The sequence below is a fragment of the Anoplopoma fimbria genome, chromosome 19, assembly GCF_027596085.1.
Source record: "Anoplopoma fimbria isolate UVic2021 breed Golden Eagle Sablefish chromosome 19, Afim_UVic_2022, whole genome shotgun sequence".
In the NCBI taxonomy this organism is placed as follows: domain Eukaryota; kingdom Metazoa; phylum Chordata; class Actinopteri; order Perciformes; family Anoplopomatidae; genus Anoplopoma; species Anoplopoma fimbria.
This window is the reverse complement of record NC_072467.1, coordinates 27,922,016-27,938,949: the sequence shown is the minus strand read 5'-3', so window position 1 is coordinate 27,938,949 and position 16,934 is coordinate 27,922,016. Positions and strand designations below refer to the sequence as shown.

The 16,934-nt window shown below is 36.0% G+C and overlaps 1 protein-coding gene across 1 annotated transcript; it reads left to right on the top strand.

Moving 5' to 3' along the window:
• The first annotated feature begins 4,656 nt into the window (after window positions 1-4,656).
• On the top strand, window positions 4,657-12,361 carry syt8 (synaptotagmin VIII). Its single transcript, XM_054620521.1, has 9 exons — window positions 4,657-4,810; window positions 5,906-6,075; window positions 6,425-6,520; window positions 7,131-7,298; window positions 8,092-8,259; window positions 9,107-9,224; window positions 11,100-11,126; window positions 11,233-11,366; window positions 12,125-12,361. Exons 1-9 carry the CDS (start codon window positions 4,657-4,659, stop codon window positions 12,359-12,361), a joined length of 1,272 nt encoding a protein of 423 aa, XP_054476496.1.
• The last annotated feature ends 4,573 nt before the right edge of the window (window positions 12,362-16,934 follow it).

The following is a 16,934-nucleotide window of genomic DNA, read 5'->3' as shown; positions in this document are numbered from 1 at the left end:
AAAGTCTCACCGTTACAGTCAGGTAAATAAATGTTTTACTAGTTTATGTCTTTATTATTTGTCTGTTGTTGTGTTTTTGGGGGATTAAACCACAACAACAGACAGATAACAGACACTTTCTCTCGTTTACCTTCTCTTCTTCTCTTTTCCCATCATGCCTCTCTTTGTCTTTATTTATTAGTCCTTTTGTTGTTTCTTCCCATATTTACTTTTTCTTTTTTCCATCTTTCTTCTTGTCTTTCACCTCTTTTCTTTCATTTCTTCTTTATTTATTTATTTCATCATTCCTTTACTTTTATTCTTCTTCCTCATTACCTTTATGTTTTCAGACATTATTTTCCTGGTTGTTATTGACTCTTTTACTTTCCATTTCCTGCCTGGTGTTCAGTTAATGTGACTGATAGTTTGATTGGTTTTACACCCACAAAGATGGAGCCCGACATGATATTAATGTAAACCTACAGGTGTTATATCATGAATAAAAAACACTCACTTCATTCTGTGATCTTCTGAACAGCTTTTCTTCCAGTTGAGGAAACTTGTTTTCCAGACACATTTAAAGTATTTAGTCTCTGTGTGATGATGAAAAACACTCTGGAACTGCCTGAAGGTCTGATGTTTGCAGAATCGTTTACATATTTTTTCTATTCAAAAAAGCTTTTTTATTCATTTTAGCACAACGTCTTTATTGTTTTGTTTGCCTGCTGTCATTTGATCAAAGTATTCAGAGGTTTTAATCTTGGTTCAAGCATGTAAAGCACTTTATAATAGAGTTTATTATTATTATTATTATTATTATTATTATTATTATTATTATTATTATTATTATTATTATTATTAAAGGGTAGTTGTATGAGGTTCTTCTAGTTTCAGGTGATTATACACTAATGGAAAAATAGATATATTACATTTCTGGCAATAAATCCCCAAAGATGCTACACACTGGCCTCTTGAGTCCAGTTTTGAGGTATTTGTACTTTATTACTTTCTTTCCTTTCCATGCCACTTTATACTTCTAGTCCACAACATGTATTTGAAAACTTTGCAGATTTAAATTACTGATAGAAATACAAAACAACTAGTAAGGTAAGTTAAAATATATTTTACCCAATAGTATATAAAGCAATTAAATGAACTGAATGAACATAACATAATGCTTTCATCTTCAGATCAATAATTATAAAACGATAAAATAATATAGGATATTCTGCAGGATAACACATTGGTATTATATTGAAATACCAATATTTGAATATTGGTATTTCAAGTTTATTTTGATGCTAATACTTTTGTACTTTTACTGGAGTAAAGTTTCTAATGCAGGGTTTGTATTCCTCCTCTGTTGAAGTACTTCTACCACCTCTGTGGTTTCCCCTGTTTGAGGAGACAGAGAGATGTTTGGACTCTTGTTGATGTCTTTTCCTGCTGATTGCAGTAAAAACAGTCGGGATGGAGATGAAGGGAGGAGACGTTTCCTCTGTTTGAAAACTTTGATGTTATTTTAGGAAAACTCTCTCCGTCGTACGTCACCTCCTTCCTCTTCACTCGTTCTCTAACACAACTCCCTTTTCACTCCGAGTCGTACGAGTCAGAAACTCTTCAGCCAGCGAGTAGGGATGTCGACGTCTCTGTCGAAGTCGTCATTAGTGAGTAAAATGTCTCCAGCTTTTATTCATAAGATGCTGAACAGTGGCTGTTGTGCATTTAATAGTAAAGTTGCTTGACATAGACTTTAATTAAGGGCTGATAAAAGACCATCATGTCATCATCTCTTCATGTTGCTTTTTATTCTTTTTTATTATTATTTTAATAGACCTTCTTCGTCTTTTTGTTGTGGACGTCCTGCAGGTGTAACTGTTTTCTGTTGATTGGTGGTCACATGATAAGTCCTTTTGACCACACTGTTGACGACCGTACTGGACAGGGCCGACCTTTGGGGGAACTGAGAGTCCAAAATGGAGGAAGATTATCGTACATTTCCTTTAATTTAACCCTCTTGTTTCTAAGTAAATACTGTTCCACTAAAGTCTGGTTTGCAGACAGAAGGGTACCAAATGTATATGTTTTTAACTGTTGAATGAAGCTTTGAATATGTCTCACCACAATGTTTGACATCACCACCCTAAACTCACTGTTATATAAATGTTATTCATGGTGCTCTCAGATTGCTGCTAGACCTCCCCGTTAGCACAGACGCGTGGCTCCCTTTGTGTTTGGCCAAAATGCTTTTTGATCACAGTGAAAATGATGTTTATTAAATGCTAAACACCAACAAATATGGATTGAAGTGGAATATTGTGTTAGATAAAAACATGTGAATTTTGATAATGAATACATTTGTCTTTTTCTCAGTTGGCTTTTAGACTTTACAACGCTCTGAAGTTATAGGAAATGTTTGGATCACACTAGTCTGAAACAACCTACCCAGCCAGCATTGATCTTTATCTGACACTGTGCAGAGATACTGACTTAAAGCACAATTCATAGACCTCCGGGAAAAAAAGCTTTGCAGCATTCGAATGTTGATTTATAACTCAAATGTCAACTTCATGAACGAATCTACAAATAATTCAGTACAGCCAAGAAGACAGAAGTCTTCTCAAGACTTATTGTCCGGTTAGCGGTTAACTAGTTAGCCAACTGACTGCTAACAAATACTCAAAGTCTGAGTTCCTACTTTTGAACTCCATCTACTCCAACTTCATAAAGCAGCAGTGTTCTGAAGTCACACCGCCATGGGGAGCGCATTGTAAATGATAAACCATCAACCAAAAAGCAACGTAAAGTACATTTACCTGTATTTAATTAAAATAATACATAGATCAAATAATAAAACCTCTCTGCAAGTAAATTGATGTAAAAATAAGTCTCCATGTTATTAGATCTCTGAACGTTATGTTCTCTGCACAAAAGTTGTCTGGGGAAACTTTATTCCAAATAAATGTGGAGGCTGCTCTGCTGAGAGATCGGCTTTGTGTAAACTCGCCTAACAAACATCATTTCTTTACAAATGTTTTTAATTTATGTTTGGCACCTGAAGCGTTCGCTGGTCTGAATTTAGAACTTTCAACTTAGAATTCTGACCTCCAAGTTGTCTTGAACGCACCATTAAAACCTTTGTGTTGCAGAAAAGGTTGAATAAGAAGCATCATCAGTTGCATTGTGGGAAATGTAGGATCCAGTGTTTTTTGGATTTTCAAGCCCGCTTTATAATAAAAGTCAGGATATCTCAACCTCTGCTGCTTTGAATTATGACCTTTGTTGTTGTAAACTGTCCCTTGTGGGTCCCCACTATTTAATAGAAGTGTAATATGGAATCACTAGGACTCTCCTTTAAAACATAGGGCTTGCTCAAAACCATCAAAACTATATGTTGTACGTGTAAAACAAAGCATGGGTTACTTTGACAGTACCAGTCCAGTCTGGAGGAAGAGTTTACTGCCTGTTGTGTGTAAGAGTGATGATTTATTTTGGAATATTTTTGTAAATATAGTGTAAAGACTTGTAGAGTTCTCGGGTTGCGGTTACTGTCAGCGTCCAGGTAGTTCAGGTATTCCTGCGGTGGAGGTATTGCTTCTGTTGACTTAATCACATGGATTCCTCCGTCTTGTAACAGTGTGGAGGCTTTGTTGTTGTTATCAGCGTGAATGTGTTTCTGCTGTTTGTTCATGGTGGAGGCCTGAAGGTGGAGTTTCCACTCAGAGTTCGACGACTGTGATGTTTGTTAGATTTTATACGTCACTGTTGTTAGGCAACAGTGGAAAGTAACTAAGTACATTTACTCAAGTACTGTACTTAAGTACACGTTTGAGGCACTTGTACTTTTTAATCTATGCTATTTTATACTTGAAATAGCTTTACTTTATTTTTGTTTTATTCCCTTTCCTGTCCAGTTAGAAGCTCTCTGCTGTCGTACATGTTGTGAAAGCTTCATGCCAAAATGTATTTGAGCAGGTTTGGGAAACACAGACGTTAAGGTTTTTATTTTATTCTTTTTTACTCGCTGTTGACCACCTGTCTTTTGAAGTACGGCGACCTTTTAGTAGTTCATTACTCCACTAAAGATGACTGGTTTCCAGACAGCAGGGCTGTAACAAATGTAATTTGTTTCCAGTTAAATGAAATATCAAATATCTTTTGTCATAATTTATGACGCCACCAACCAAAAACTATATTTTTAGTTTTTTGTAGTTATATAAATTTAAGTTATGGTGCTGTCAGATTGCTGCTAAAACTTCCCGTTAATACAGATGCTTGCTTCCCTTTACATTTTTTATTATAGTTATATGAATGTTATTGAAAAACAACTTATCTCCAGATGTTTTGATGTTGAATGTTTGTGATAAACTGAAGGATGAAGAAAATTAGGGTCCTTTATGTGTTGAGAAAATTGAAAATACCAAAAATGAAATAGGAAACAACAACAGCAGGAGCAACAACAACATAACCTATATGGTTTTTTTTATATATAAAAAAAAGTAACTAACTAAGATTTAAACACACTTGGAAATGGAAATACTCACGTACTTAAGTACAGTATAGGTTGAGTTGAGTTCTTTTATATTTATTTGTGTAAAAGAAATGCTGCAGTAGAGTCCAGACTGACTCTCTTTCATTTCTCTTTCTTCCACAGATCTTCTCTTCATCCTCCTCATCATGCCCGCCTTCCACCCGTCACCAAACTTATCTCACCCCTTCACCACCGCCCTGCCAGTGACCAATTACACCACCACCCAGACCAACTCCACCCTCAACCCAGCCGCCGCCGCCGCTGCCAACTTAGTCAACGACCTTCTCAACAAGATCCCCCGTGAGTCTCCAAGATGCAGCTTCAACTAAACCCAAAGTTTACCCCCAAACATCAGACTAAAACAGAGGAGGGAGAAGTTGTCTTTTGGTAATCGCCATCTTGTTTTGAGGGCTGAGCTACAACTTAACACTGAATAAGACATTTAAAGGCTACCAAAATGCTACAATTAACTCTCAGGAAGTGAAAACACACTTGAAAAGGTTAAAGTTGTAAGACAAAAAACAAAGACAACTCCCAGACCGGACAACTTCGTGGTAGAGACCTGTCAATTACAGTAAACCTGCCATAAAGCATCCCCTGCTTTATGGTCTGTTTGACTCTAAATGGAGCATCATTTACTAAATGAACATCATGCTGTATTGAAGAAGACTTGAAACTAGAGATTGAGACCATAAACTCATGTTTACAATGTTTACTGAGGGAATAAATCAAGAGAGAAGTAGAGTCATTTTCTCATAGACTTCTATACAACCAGAGGAGTCGCCCCCTGGTGGACAGCAGAGAGAATGCAGGTTTTAAACACTTTCTCAGAACAAAGCACACCTTTGTAATAATGATGCTGTTTAATTAGCATGTTTTGCTACTTTGTTCAGTTAAGTTTAGTCCGGTTGGTCGCAACCTAGGGGTCGGGCCCCTCCAAAGGGCCACCAGATAAATCTGAGCGGTCGTGAGATGATTAATTGGAGATAAAAATACAAATAAACTAAGTTCTGATACATGAATCTGTTTTTATTCACTCTTTGGACTTTATTCTTTTATATTTTCTGAAATAATGGAGCATTTTACCTCCCTAGTTTTTGTAAAAACAGTCACTGGTCAAAAAAGTTGAAAGGTTTCCTATATCTAAAATCTAAAAAGTGTTTATAACAGTGTGAGGCAAATATTAGAAACACCTCTCAATATAAGTTCAGTCCAGTTCAGCACCTTGACGATAATCATACAGTTAAATTAAAACTTGTCAATCCAAACTGCATTAGATATTAAAGGCTATGTCCCTTGTGAAAAGGATGAATAATGTTCTGTGAAAACATGATCCTTTAATGTTAAAGTTATCAATGATGTTTAAATAACCTTTCCCCGTCTCGTCTTCCTCAGTGCCTCGATGGGCGATCTACACCATCTTTGCGGCCGGCGCTCTGCTGATTCTGCTCTGCTGTCTGTGTATCTGCATCAAGTGCTGCTGCAAAGGGAAAAAGAAGAGGAGGCAGAAGAAGAACGAGAGGATCAACCTGAAAGGACTGGACGGGAAAACCACCTCAGCTCTGGTGAGGAAACGTTCAGCCCAGCAGGGGTCAGCTGGATGTGTTAGGAATGAATGAACCAGGGGCTTAGTAGTCAGTTTCAGCTTATTGTTTATCTGCAGGAACTTTACTGTTCTTGTTCACTCTCATTGCTTTAATATCTGAGTTTCTTAGAAAAGAAGGTGTGAAAAGCGTCTGGACTTAACCTTCTCAGCAGCAAACAGCAGACTCATTTACAGACTAACACATGCTGCATAGCAGATAAAAGAGACCGATATTATCAAGTAGAAATATGTGAAATGTCCACAACCTTTTTCACAGCTCATTACGTGGAGTGAAAAGCTGAGCTGATGTGTTTCCTGTGCTCCGACAGGTTCAGCCTGATGTGGCGGACATCGGCTACGGTTCGACCAAACAGCGGAGAGGAAAGCTGCTCTACTCTCTGGACTACAACGCCGCTGAGTCCGTGGTGATTAAACCAGCATATCCCTCCTCTGAGCCTCCACACTGTCCCTCTGCAGTATCTCAGTGCTCCACTGATTCATCATTTCACTCCTGAAACACTGTCAGACTCAAGACGGACGGTTTGAAACAAAAAGGGGTTAAAATCGATGCAGCAGACTCAGAGATATCGTCATTTTTGTTTCACATTTTCTTGTTCCTTGTCAAAACCTGGCGCCTACATTACCCACAATGCAACTTGGAAATGCACATTTGTTGTGCTAGTTAGTGACTAATGTATCCTTGAGCCTCCAGCCTGCAGCAGAGATGATAGCGGACTACAGAGGTCTCACTGCTTGTTAACGTCACACCTTCAGTTTATTTTACTTTGAAAAGACTTGTAGTCTTTAACCGATGCTGACTCAAGTGACATCTCTTGAGGACATTTATCAGACTCACCCAGCTGGTTTTGGGTCTATTGCTGTCCATTCACGTCTTTGCATTGACTTTGTATGTAATCACATTAAGCAAAAAATTGACTTTGCCTTCGGTTGAACACAGCATAAGAGTTCCCCTTTAACTCACGCTGTCACTAAAGGTCAGTGCCTGTCTGTCTGTCTCCTGTCTGTCTGTCACAGCTCACGGTGGGGATCAAAAAAGCCGACGGCCTGAAGGCCATGGACCTGGGAGGAAGCTCGGACCCGTACGCCAAAGTCTACACCTGCCCCGACAAAGCCAAAACCTTTGAGACCAAAGTGTTCAGAAGCACTCTGAACCCCGTCTTCAACGAGCAGTTCACCTTCCAGGTACGAGGTGTTCACGGAGAGTATCGGCAGGTCTGGTTTCAGAATCAGGCTTTTACAAACAAGGAATTTGAGTTTGTGTTTTGATGCCTAACAATGACGGCATTTTGAGGCCATTGTAGGTAAAAAAGGAAACATTCTAGAGCCATGGAAGGGAGGTTAGTATTCTAAGAAGAAACTCTAAGATTAAGTCAGAAATATATGAGAAAGAACTCGAATGTTGTTTTCTTGAAAATGCCAAATAAACGGGAATGTCTCTAGAGATGCTGATGATAATGTGGTGTTTCTGGGCTAAAATAGCAAGATTTTTTTTTATTGTTGATCCGACTGTAAATATAATTGAATCTGGTCATCCACTGCAGATATAATACACTGAAAGCAGCGACGTCTGCGATGTGATGAGGTTGATCAAACCAAGTGAACCGATGTGGTCCCTTGACGAAAAGTGTCAAGTGGCAGATTTGCTAGAAAAGTTTTTTCTTGTATTTTAACCATTTTAATCTCAGAGAATATCCAATTTTTTTCTTTAATTTACCATTTTAATCCCAGAGCTATCCAAGTTTTTATTTTATTTACCACTGTAATCTCAGAGAATATCAAAAAAAATTCTTGTAAATTTACCACTTTAAATGTAGAGAATGTCCAAGTTTTTTTCTCGTTATTAAAGACGATTATTTTAGAATTTCCAAGATTTTCTTGCCACTTTAAACTCAGAAATTATATATTGTTTCTTGTAAATGTATCACTTTAATATCTGAGAATATGCCTCTGACTCTGTGATGTTTCTTTTTCCCAGATATCCAAGGCAGCCCTTCTTAAATCGACAGCGGTGATGCAGATTTTTGACTTCAACAGATTCACCAAACACAACATCATGGGTGAGCTCAGGGTGGAGCTCTGCAACGTGGACTGGAACCACGTCATCGAGGAGTGGAAGGACCTCGGCGACCCCGCCAAGTTTGAGGTTTTCTTCGTCGTTTTTATCTTTTTTTACACTCTAGATTGAAGTCATAGTTATGTTTTGTTATTTTACAACCTAGGTGTTGTTTTGAATTCTTATTTTCGTATCTACAGTCTTCTTCTAAAAGTTAAATCTCTGGTGTTTCACCTTGTTACACCTCCTACTGTTCTGAAGGTATTCATAGAATAACAACTAACCATCTGGGTCAGATAAATACTCTGTTTCATCACAAAAATAATATTTACAAACTGTTCCCAAACTTATTTTAACTCCAATCAGACACAGATAGAGTTAGCCAGATGTGACTCTAAAAATACAATGCTTCGAATGATCATTTGTGTCTTTTCCCCCCAATTTTTTTAAATTTCAAATCAAGTTTACTCCCTTATTAAAAATTCCATAATCTGTGAATATGCAAAAGATTTTGACTCACTCTAAAAAAGTTTCTCTGATGACTCCGAAAAACTACCATAGGATTATATATATTAAGAGAGTTTAAAATAGAGTTAAATCTTTTCACCAACTTCAGTTCTGATCATAACTACCAAATATGTATTCATTTTCAGAATTTTAACCTTATTAATTCCACTTTGATTAAAGAATGCCACTGCTGTTTTTTTATGAAAGAAAAATACACAAAAATGTATTTTTTATGCTTGAGTCTTAGATATATATAAAAAAGAATAGTAATATGAATAAAAAACATAATAATAATAATAGTAATTATAATATTTATAGTAATTATAATACTTATTATTATGATTTTATACATATAGCACCTAGAATAACTATTTTTCTTTTCACTGAATGTTTGGGGTTCCTTTGCTGTAAAGATGTCTTTGTGCTGCAGGATGAAAACCTGGGTGAGATCTGCTTCACTCTGCGTTACGTTCCCACCGCCTCCAAACTGACCGTGGTCGTGCTGGAGGCCAAAAACCTGAAGAGCATGGACACCGGAGGATCCTCAGGTCAGACTGAGAGAAGTTCTCACATCGGAATCATTCACTCATGAAAAAGATCTGCTTTATTAATGACTACTGAATATTTTAAATGAGCAAATGATTAGGTTTAAATTTTAAGCATTTTATTTTACTTAAAATGAAGGTATAATGCATTAAATTCATCACAGAAGTTATAATATGGTAGTCCCCCATAGACAGACCTAAGGAAAGGTCTAGCTTGTTTGTTTTTCTTTGAACCGATAACTATCGTCTCGGTTAGAGCTAAGGATGCAGGATGCAGGATGCAGGATGCAGGATGCAGCAATTGTGCCCTCCAATAATGACAACCTGAACTTAGCAGAAGGAGAGGACAATGACATGCAAATGACACGGCCAGTGGGTGGTGGTTGTGACGACATACAGTGGGGGAAATAATTATTTGATCCCTTGCCGATTTTGTAAGTTTGCCCACGTCTGACCTCTGAGCTTGCCAACAACGGTTCTCCACCAAGTACTGAGTCATGTTTTGTGAGGGGCTCAAATACTTATTTCACTCGATCAAATGCAAATCAATATATAACTTTTATATAATGTGATTTTCTGGATTATTTTTTTAATATTCTGTCTCTCACTGTTAAAATAAACCTACCATAACAATTATAGATCGTTCATTTCTTTGTCAGTGGGCAAACTTACAAAATCGGCAAGGGATCAAATAATTATTTCCCCCACTGTAGGTGGTGACAACGGGACATAGGTATCAAAAAACAGGACGTAGGTAATGACGTCAGTACGTAGGTGACGAATGGTCATAGGCGGTGACGACGAAAGGTAAGCAATGACAACGGGTCATAGGCAGGGGCGACAGGTCATTTTATGTTAAACGTCCCTCTCTTGTGGGTTAAAGGTAACTGAAGACAAGCTTCACAGGTCAGGTCAACTGTCTGCCTCTCTTCGCCTCTCTCACTCTGTGCTTCTAATAAGGCTGAGTTGGCTCTGGCAGCTGGTAGGCCAAGGTCAGCTAGAAGCCTTCTGTATTCGGTTTAGACTCAGCAGGCTGGTGTCTGGTTGGAGACGTGGGACAAGAGAGACTGTACAGAGGCTATGTTGTTACTAGCACAGCAAAGGTAGATGTATTTCCTTGTTTAGATCCTTTATCCAATAGAATCCTCACACACGTCAGGCTGAGTTAGAAACAACCCTATTTGGATTCTACTCGATCGAGCTTCAATAAATATTCCTGCTTAAGACATCCGGGTCTCCTGAAGCTTCCTCTGTCTAGAGTGAACCAGCTCTAAGAGTTCCATCACAGCGATGATGACAAAGAGACGTAGGCGTGACACAGACGCTGTCATGTAGAATTCTTCAGTTCGATGGCATCAATGTGAAACCAAAGCTAATTGGCTCAAATGTTACGTTGTAAGAAAAACAAGAACCTCTGTGCAGACTTTCAGAAAGTAGTCCGTCTGAGCTGTTCAGTAAACGAAACAGTAACAGTCTCAGTGAAACACAACATTTAGCTAATCAATCAGACGCAGCTCACTAACATTCATTTCATCAATCAGGTTTATTTGTGCAATCCAGGGAATATCAATCAAACTGGTGTCGGGTTGTTTTGATAAGACATCGAACGAAATCATTTTTCATAAATCATGTTTTTTTTGTTATGGGTATTCAGGGATTACAATCAAATTTGGTGTTGGTTGACACGAATTATGAACTTCTTCGTGGAGATTTCTCTTCTGTTTTAGATAAATAATCCAACACAGTAAACAATCATTTCAATTTAGAGAAACCAAAGAATAATTCGTTTGGTGTAAATCCAAAAATATTTCAAATTATTGTGAGATTTTTTATTATTTACATATTTTTTTAAATGTTTTTTCTTGTTTTTCATTATAGTTACAGACTCTTATACTCCTCAGAAAAGTAAAGACATATTTTACCTCTTTTGAACAAATATCACTTTATTTCCACCTAAATACTTATTTCCACTTTCTATGCGTGAACTTAACGAGCTCTTGTTTGTATTTAGATCCTTATGTGAAGGTGCAGTTGGCTCTGGACAAAAGAAAGTGGAAGAAAAAGAAGACGTCTATTAAAAAGAAGACGCTGAACCCTTATTACAACGAGTCCTTCACCTTCGACGTGACGTTTGAACAAATCCAGGTGAACAAATACAACCTGACAGATTTAATGATATCTATTTTCAACACAAACACATTTTATTAACATGTTTAATAAGGATCTATTTAGTGAAAAGAACCAGCTATGTACTAAGGGCAAACATTTGAAGTACTTCACAATAAAAGACACCCAGTGTTTGGCCAGTTAAATGCTTTTATTTTGAAACAGCAGCAGAAAGATGCTGATCATCCTTTAACCTTATTTTTATTCCATTAGTATTCCTTTGAATAATGTTTGAAGGTTCACCCCATAGTTGAAGTTACTGAAAATAATAATGAATTGGACTTTAATATGTTCAGGAGTCTTTAATGAATTATCTCTGTGTTAAAGGAATTTACTAAATAACACCCTTTAAAGATATTAATAGATTTTTACAATTTGAAAAAAAGTAATCCACTAAAACCCTCTTAACTTATTATAACCCATGAATTCATTGTAATACCATGAATTTATTTTACTTTCTAATAAAATAAATAGTAATTTATACAGATACCATAACGTGTTGCGATAATATGTTTTATCCATTAAACAATATTTCTTAAAATCCCCTATTTTATTGTCATTTCATTTTAATTTAAAAAAATGTAGTTACTAGAAACTAATATCTGCCTGTAAAGAGGGAATAATATGAAATAAATGTATAAAAGTAACAAACCCAAACAAACAGTGAGGTCCTTTAACGCTGCTGTTTAAGGGGTTATTTGATCTCAATAGCCTACATCTCCTGTCGTTGTCCCCAGAGGGTGAACCTGGTGATCTCCGTGTGGGACCATGACGCCATGACCCGGAACGACGCCATGGGGAAGATCTTCCTGGGCTGCGACGCCTCGGGGAACCAGCTGAGGCACTGGGCCGACATGTTGTCCAACCCGCGGCGGCCGGTGGCCCAGTGGCACAACCTGCTGTCGGCCGAGCAGGTCAACTCCACCCTGACCCTGAAGAGGAAGATACCCCTCAAAAATAAACTGCCCTTCTGAGGGCATGAAAACACTTCGAAGGAGATTTAAAATATATTTTTTAAAGATTATTCTTTGCTGCTCTTCTTCAATCTATTTACACTTAAGATTATATTTTGGTGTTAAATATAAATTAATCATATTTTAATCTTGTAGCACTTCCTGTTTGAATTGTATCAAACAAAAAAAAATGTCATCCCTCAAATTTATGATTTTATTCTATAGTTTGCTGTGATAAATATTATCTCACTTCTATGTGTTTCAAATCAGGATATTTACACAATCAGATCATTGAAAACTATCTGGAAAGTTATTTTATTTTAACTCAAATGTTTTTGTCGGAATTTAAATCTATACTTTGGCAAGCAACAAATTGAATTTAATTTCTAGCTTAAAGCCGTTTTATATAAAATCACCCCTCAAATGTATTTCTTCCTCCCACTATAAACAAAATACAGCTAACCTGTATGTAATGTCATGTTTGCATTAATGAGTAAAAACCAACAAACTGAAACGTGCATCAACAAGCTGAGAGACGTTTTGGTCGTTTGAAGCTGAAGAGCCCTCCTGTGGACAAAGTAAAGAACTGGATCAGTTTCACTTGGAGATAGAAAAAATAAATATATCAATTAATAAATTGCAACAATAAAATGGTAAAAATCTATAAATATAAATCAATAGAATTAAATGAACACCAGGGATTAAAAATAATATAAAAAACTATGATTAAATCTTAAACTCTGAGGATATATTATATAACAAAAAATATTTTAATTCGCAAAGAGTAGTGGAGTAGCATTATAAACAAATACAAATAAAGTACAAATAAATGTGGAAATATAAAGAAAAATAACAAAATACAAAAGAATAATTAAAAAATAACTATTATAAAAATAAGCATATTCATTTATTTTCACATTTGTACGATGATTTCTGAATAATACATATACATTTATTTTGCATTTAAATTATTTACATTTTTCTGTAAATTTGTTTTACATGTATTTCTTAAAATTGATATAATGTAATTTATTTATTTGTAGCTGTCAATCAAATGGCTTCCTGCCCAGGCTGGGTGGTCAATTCTTGCACACATATACTCTACTTTAAATTAAATATATTCAAATAAATATTTAATGAGTAATTTGTTTGCATAAAGAGATAAATATATATTTGAAAAATATATGTATCCAGTAATCTGTATAAAAATAAAATAATAATGATATTCATTATTTTATATTTTCTTATTTGTCTTTAATTTATCACATTTATTTTCTTATTATTCTCCAGATTTCCCATTTTTTATGACTCCATAACAATAAAAACATTTGTAATTTTACCCATTTTTAGACCACAATCATGCAGAGTCAAACAGTAAATGTGAGACACTCAACGTGTGCTGCTGATTTGCTTCGTCAGCACCATCAGCTGAAGGAGGATTTGAGTTTGGAGCTCTGCGTTGGTCGTCGTTCCCCCAGATACACGGAGGACTTAAATTCAGACTGGAGACCAATCAAGCTGAGTTCAGCAGGTGAGCTTGTTCCTGCTGCTTCAGGCCTCCAGAGACCCGACTCGTTAAACATCCCTGAGCTTTGGGTTTCGCTTTGTCTGCACCTGATGCTGTGAAATAAGAAATTAGGAGCAACATTTATAAAACTAACCAAGAAACTCAATATCTATTGACAGACACAGAATCCTACATTTGAAATAATTTATGATACATGAAGTATTTAATGTCAGTTATATATATTTGTGACATTGATAGTATAATCATCAAAACAACATACAGATGAGACATTAAGGAAGATTCTAAAAATCAAATATTACTTAAAAGTTCCAAAAGATTCCTACTACGAATAAAGAAGCTTATCTTAACTTACAATAATACAAAGATAAATTGTTGATTATATTTTTGTATTCAGTGAGAATCTGCAGTTATTAAAATCAGATAATATCAACATTTACCTAAAAAGTACAATGTTTGCCTCTAAGAAGTAGTACAGTAAAAAGTACTTTGTTTACCTTTTGAGGTGTAGTACAGTAAAAAGTACAATATTTACCTCTTAGATGTAGTACAGTAAAAAGTACTGTATTTACGTCTAAAACATAGTACAGTCCAAGAACATGAAACCAGTAGATTTCAGACTGTTTTTCGAGCTGCTCTTTCTTTCAGGCTGGTGATTCTCCCGTTACCTCACGCAGGTGTTTTTCACCATCAGTGTTTTTTAAGATTTACAGGAGGCAGAAATGAGCCGAGGAGCTCGAGGGTCTCTTTGACATGCAAATGCCCCACCCACCCATTTAGCTCTGATACAACATTTTACATATTTATTTTACTTATACAATGCTGGAGGCTGTAGTTTATGGAGGATCAAATATGACTCATTGGAATATTATCTAGTTTAAACTTTATAAACTGTACAGAGAGGTGAAGTCCCGCCCCTTCTGGTTGACCACCGTGGGACCTTAAATCGGAAAAAATATGTGCGATAGACAATGGAAGATACAGTATAAATATATAAATAAAACTACATTTTGGAACATAGCTAAGTTAGCTAGCTAGATAGCAGGCCAAGCTAAAGGCCGTGTTGGTTTTGACCTACATTGTGAGAGATGATAGAAATAGTTCACTCAGCGGTTTCACACAAAACAAAACATAGCTAAGCTAAATGAAGTTTTTTCTTTGCATAAATGAAGGAATTTCAAGGCGTGAAACTTATAACATCACATTAAGTTCTATTACCCTTTATCTGTACTGTACCTTAAAGGATCTAGTCTTGTAAAAAAAAACTAGAAGATAAACGAATGGACAACAATTTGTTCAGGGGACTATAGTGAATTATCTCCATGTTTAAAGAGTTAACCAAATCAATTTAAATAAAAGTTATCAATGAAATGTTCCCTTACTTGAAAAATGAAAGCCCATATTAAATATGAATTATTTGATTTCACAGTTTGAATTCTTTTTTCTTCCTTAAAAAGCTCTTAAATGTGTAAGTTATCCATTAATACACCTTTATTTACTATTAACCAATAATTCATGATAACCATGAATTTGACAGGGAGTGAAGTGAATAGAAACCAATGGAGGGAAGCAATAAAAAACTAAGTAAAGCACTGTGGTCGGTATCATGTGAAGTATTAAAAAGCATAATGTTACAAAACCTGCAAAAAAACCAGACCCCTTATTTTATTATAATCAACTAATTCATACTAATAATGATCCTAATAATTTGCACCTTAACTTTGTTCTGCTTAAATTTGACTTATTTAATGTTACAATCCATTTAATTATTAATTATGCACTTAAAACACATTAATTGCATCAGTTTAATTGATACATTTATGGATTTATAAGATGAAGAAATAAGGGATTTTCTTTCATAGTGAGGGAAGTGAATGGAAACCAATGGCTGCCTCGAAGAAAGGATGGTATGGTCGGCTAAAAGTCACATTTTAGTAAGAATAAATAATAATGTGGAACAAAAAAACAGGACGCACCTTTAACTGTGCTTATTTAGTCCATCTGAAGGGGATCTGAATGTAAAGGAGACTAAATCTAAACCCATAAGAAATAATTTGAGCTTTAATCTGAGATAATAACAGCGTGCGTTTCCTCATCACGGCAGACGTGTGGCCTCCATTGTCGCCCTTATCTCCTGTGAATTTCCCTCCCTGGTTATTGACAAAGGCAGCTAGATACACACACACTTCATTATGGAGAGCAGTGACATCAGCAGGTCAGTCGGTTACCAGGAAACCTGGAGAGAGCCCCCCCCACCCCCAACAGCCATCCAATTAAACACCAGAAGAAGAAGAAGAGGAAGAAAAGAAACAGGCTCCAGATCAGCTCGGGGATAATTGTTTTCAGACCAAGCTGCTGCTGCTTCAGTCGGTCCGCTGACACACCGAGAAACAGCTGCCACACACACACACACACACACACACACACAAGGTGAGTGCATTAAAGACACTGATGGTGTGAATATTAGAGCTTTTATAACATGAATGTGTTTCTATTTGGCAGCTTATATGGAAAGTGTTACGCTGATTTAAAGCTAAATGTATTTTCAAAGGGAAAAGGAAATCATTTATCTTGTTTAAATTCATGTTACAGCTGTTAAGGAGACTTTCAATGTGTTTCTTTCTACTATTGTATTTATTTGTTTGTTTTTGTGTAGATTTAAGTTCATATGCATGTACAATTATGACACTATTCTCTCACACTAAACAATTCAACCCCTTGAATTTAACAACATTGTTCTAATGTGTTTGTCAGTTCAGTATTTGATTAACTGAAAAAGCTTTTTTCGGAAACAGATTCAAAGTAATTTATGAAGTTAAAAATGACAAACATTGCTGATTGTGTTTCTCATATGTGAGGAGTCGCTGCTTTTCTTCATATTTATTTTATGGGATCAGATTAAGTAAACGTTTCCTGGAAAAGACTCGATGTGACCGTGTTGGAAAAAGTATTTAGATTGATTACTTAAGTAAAACAACCAATAAAACATAGTAAAAAATTCTCCATTACAAGTTATATGAGCGCACTAAGTATCAAAAGTACTCATTCTGCAGGATATCTGCCTCTGTG

What these genes read in the sequence shown, in the direction of transcription:
- syt8 (XM_054620521.1), top strand. Translation starts at nt 4,657, where the DNA reads ATGCCCGCCTTCCACCCGTCACCAAACTTATCTCACCCCTTCACCACC. An exon ending in CTCTTATACTCCTCAGAAAA is followed by an intron (nt 11,127 to 11,232) that starts GTAAAGACATAT and finishes GTTTGTATTTAG; the next exon opens with ATCCTTATGTGAAGGTGCAG. An exon ending in TGACGTTTGAACAAATCCAG is followed by an intron (nt 11,367 to 12,124) that starts GTGAACAAATAC and finishes CGTTGTCCCCAG; the next exon opens with AGGGTGAACCTGGTGATCTC.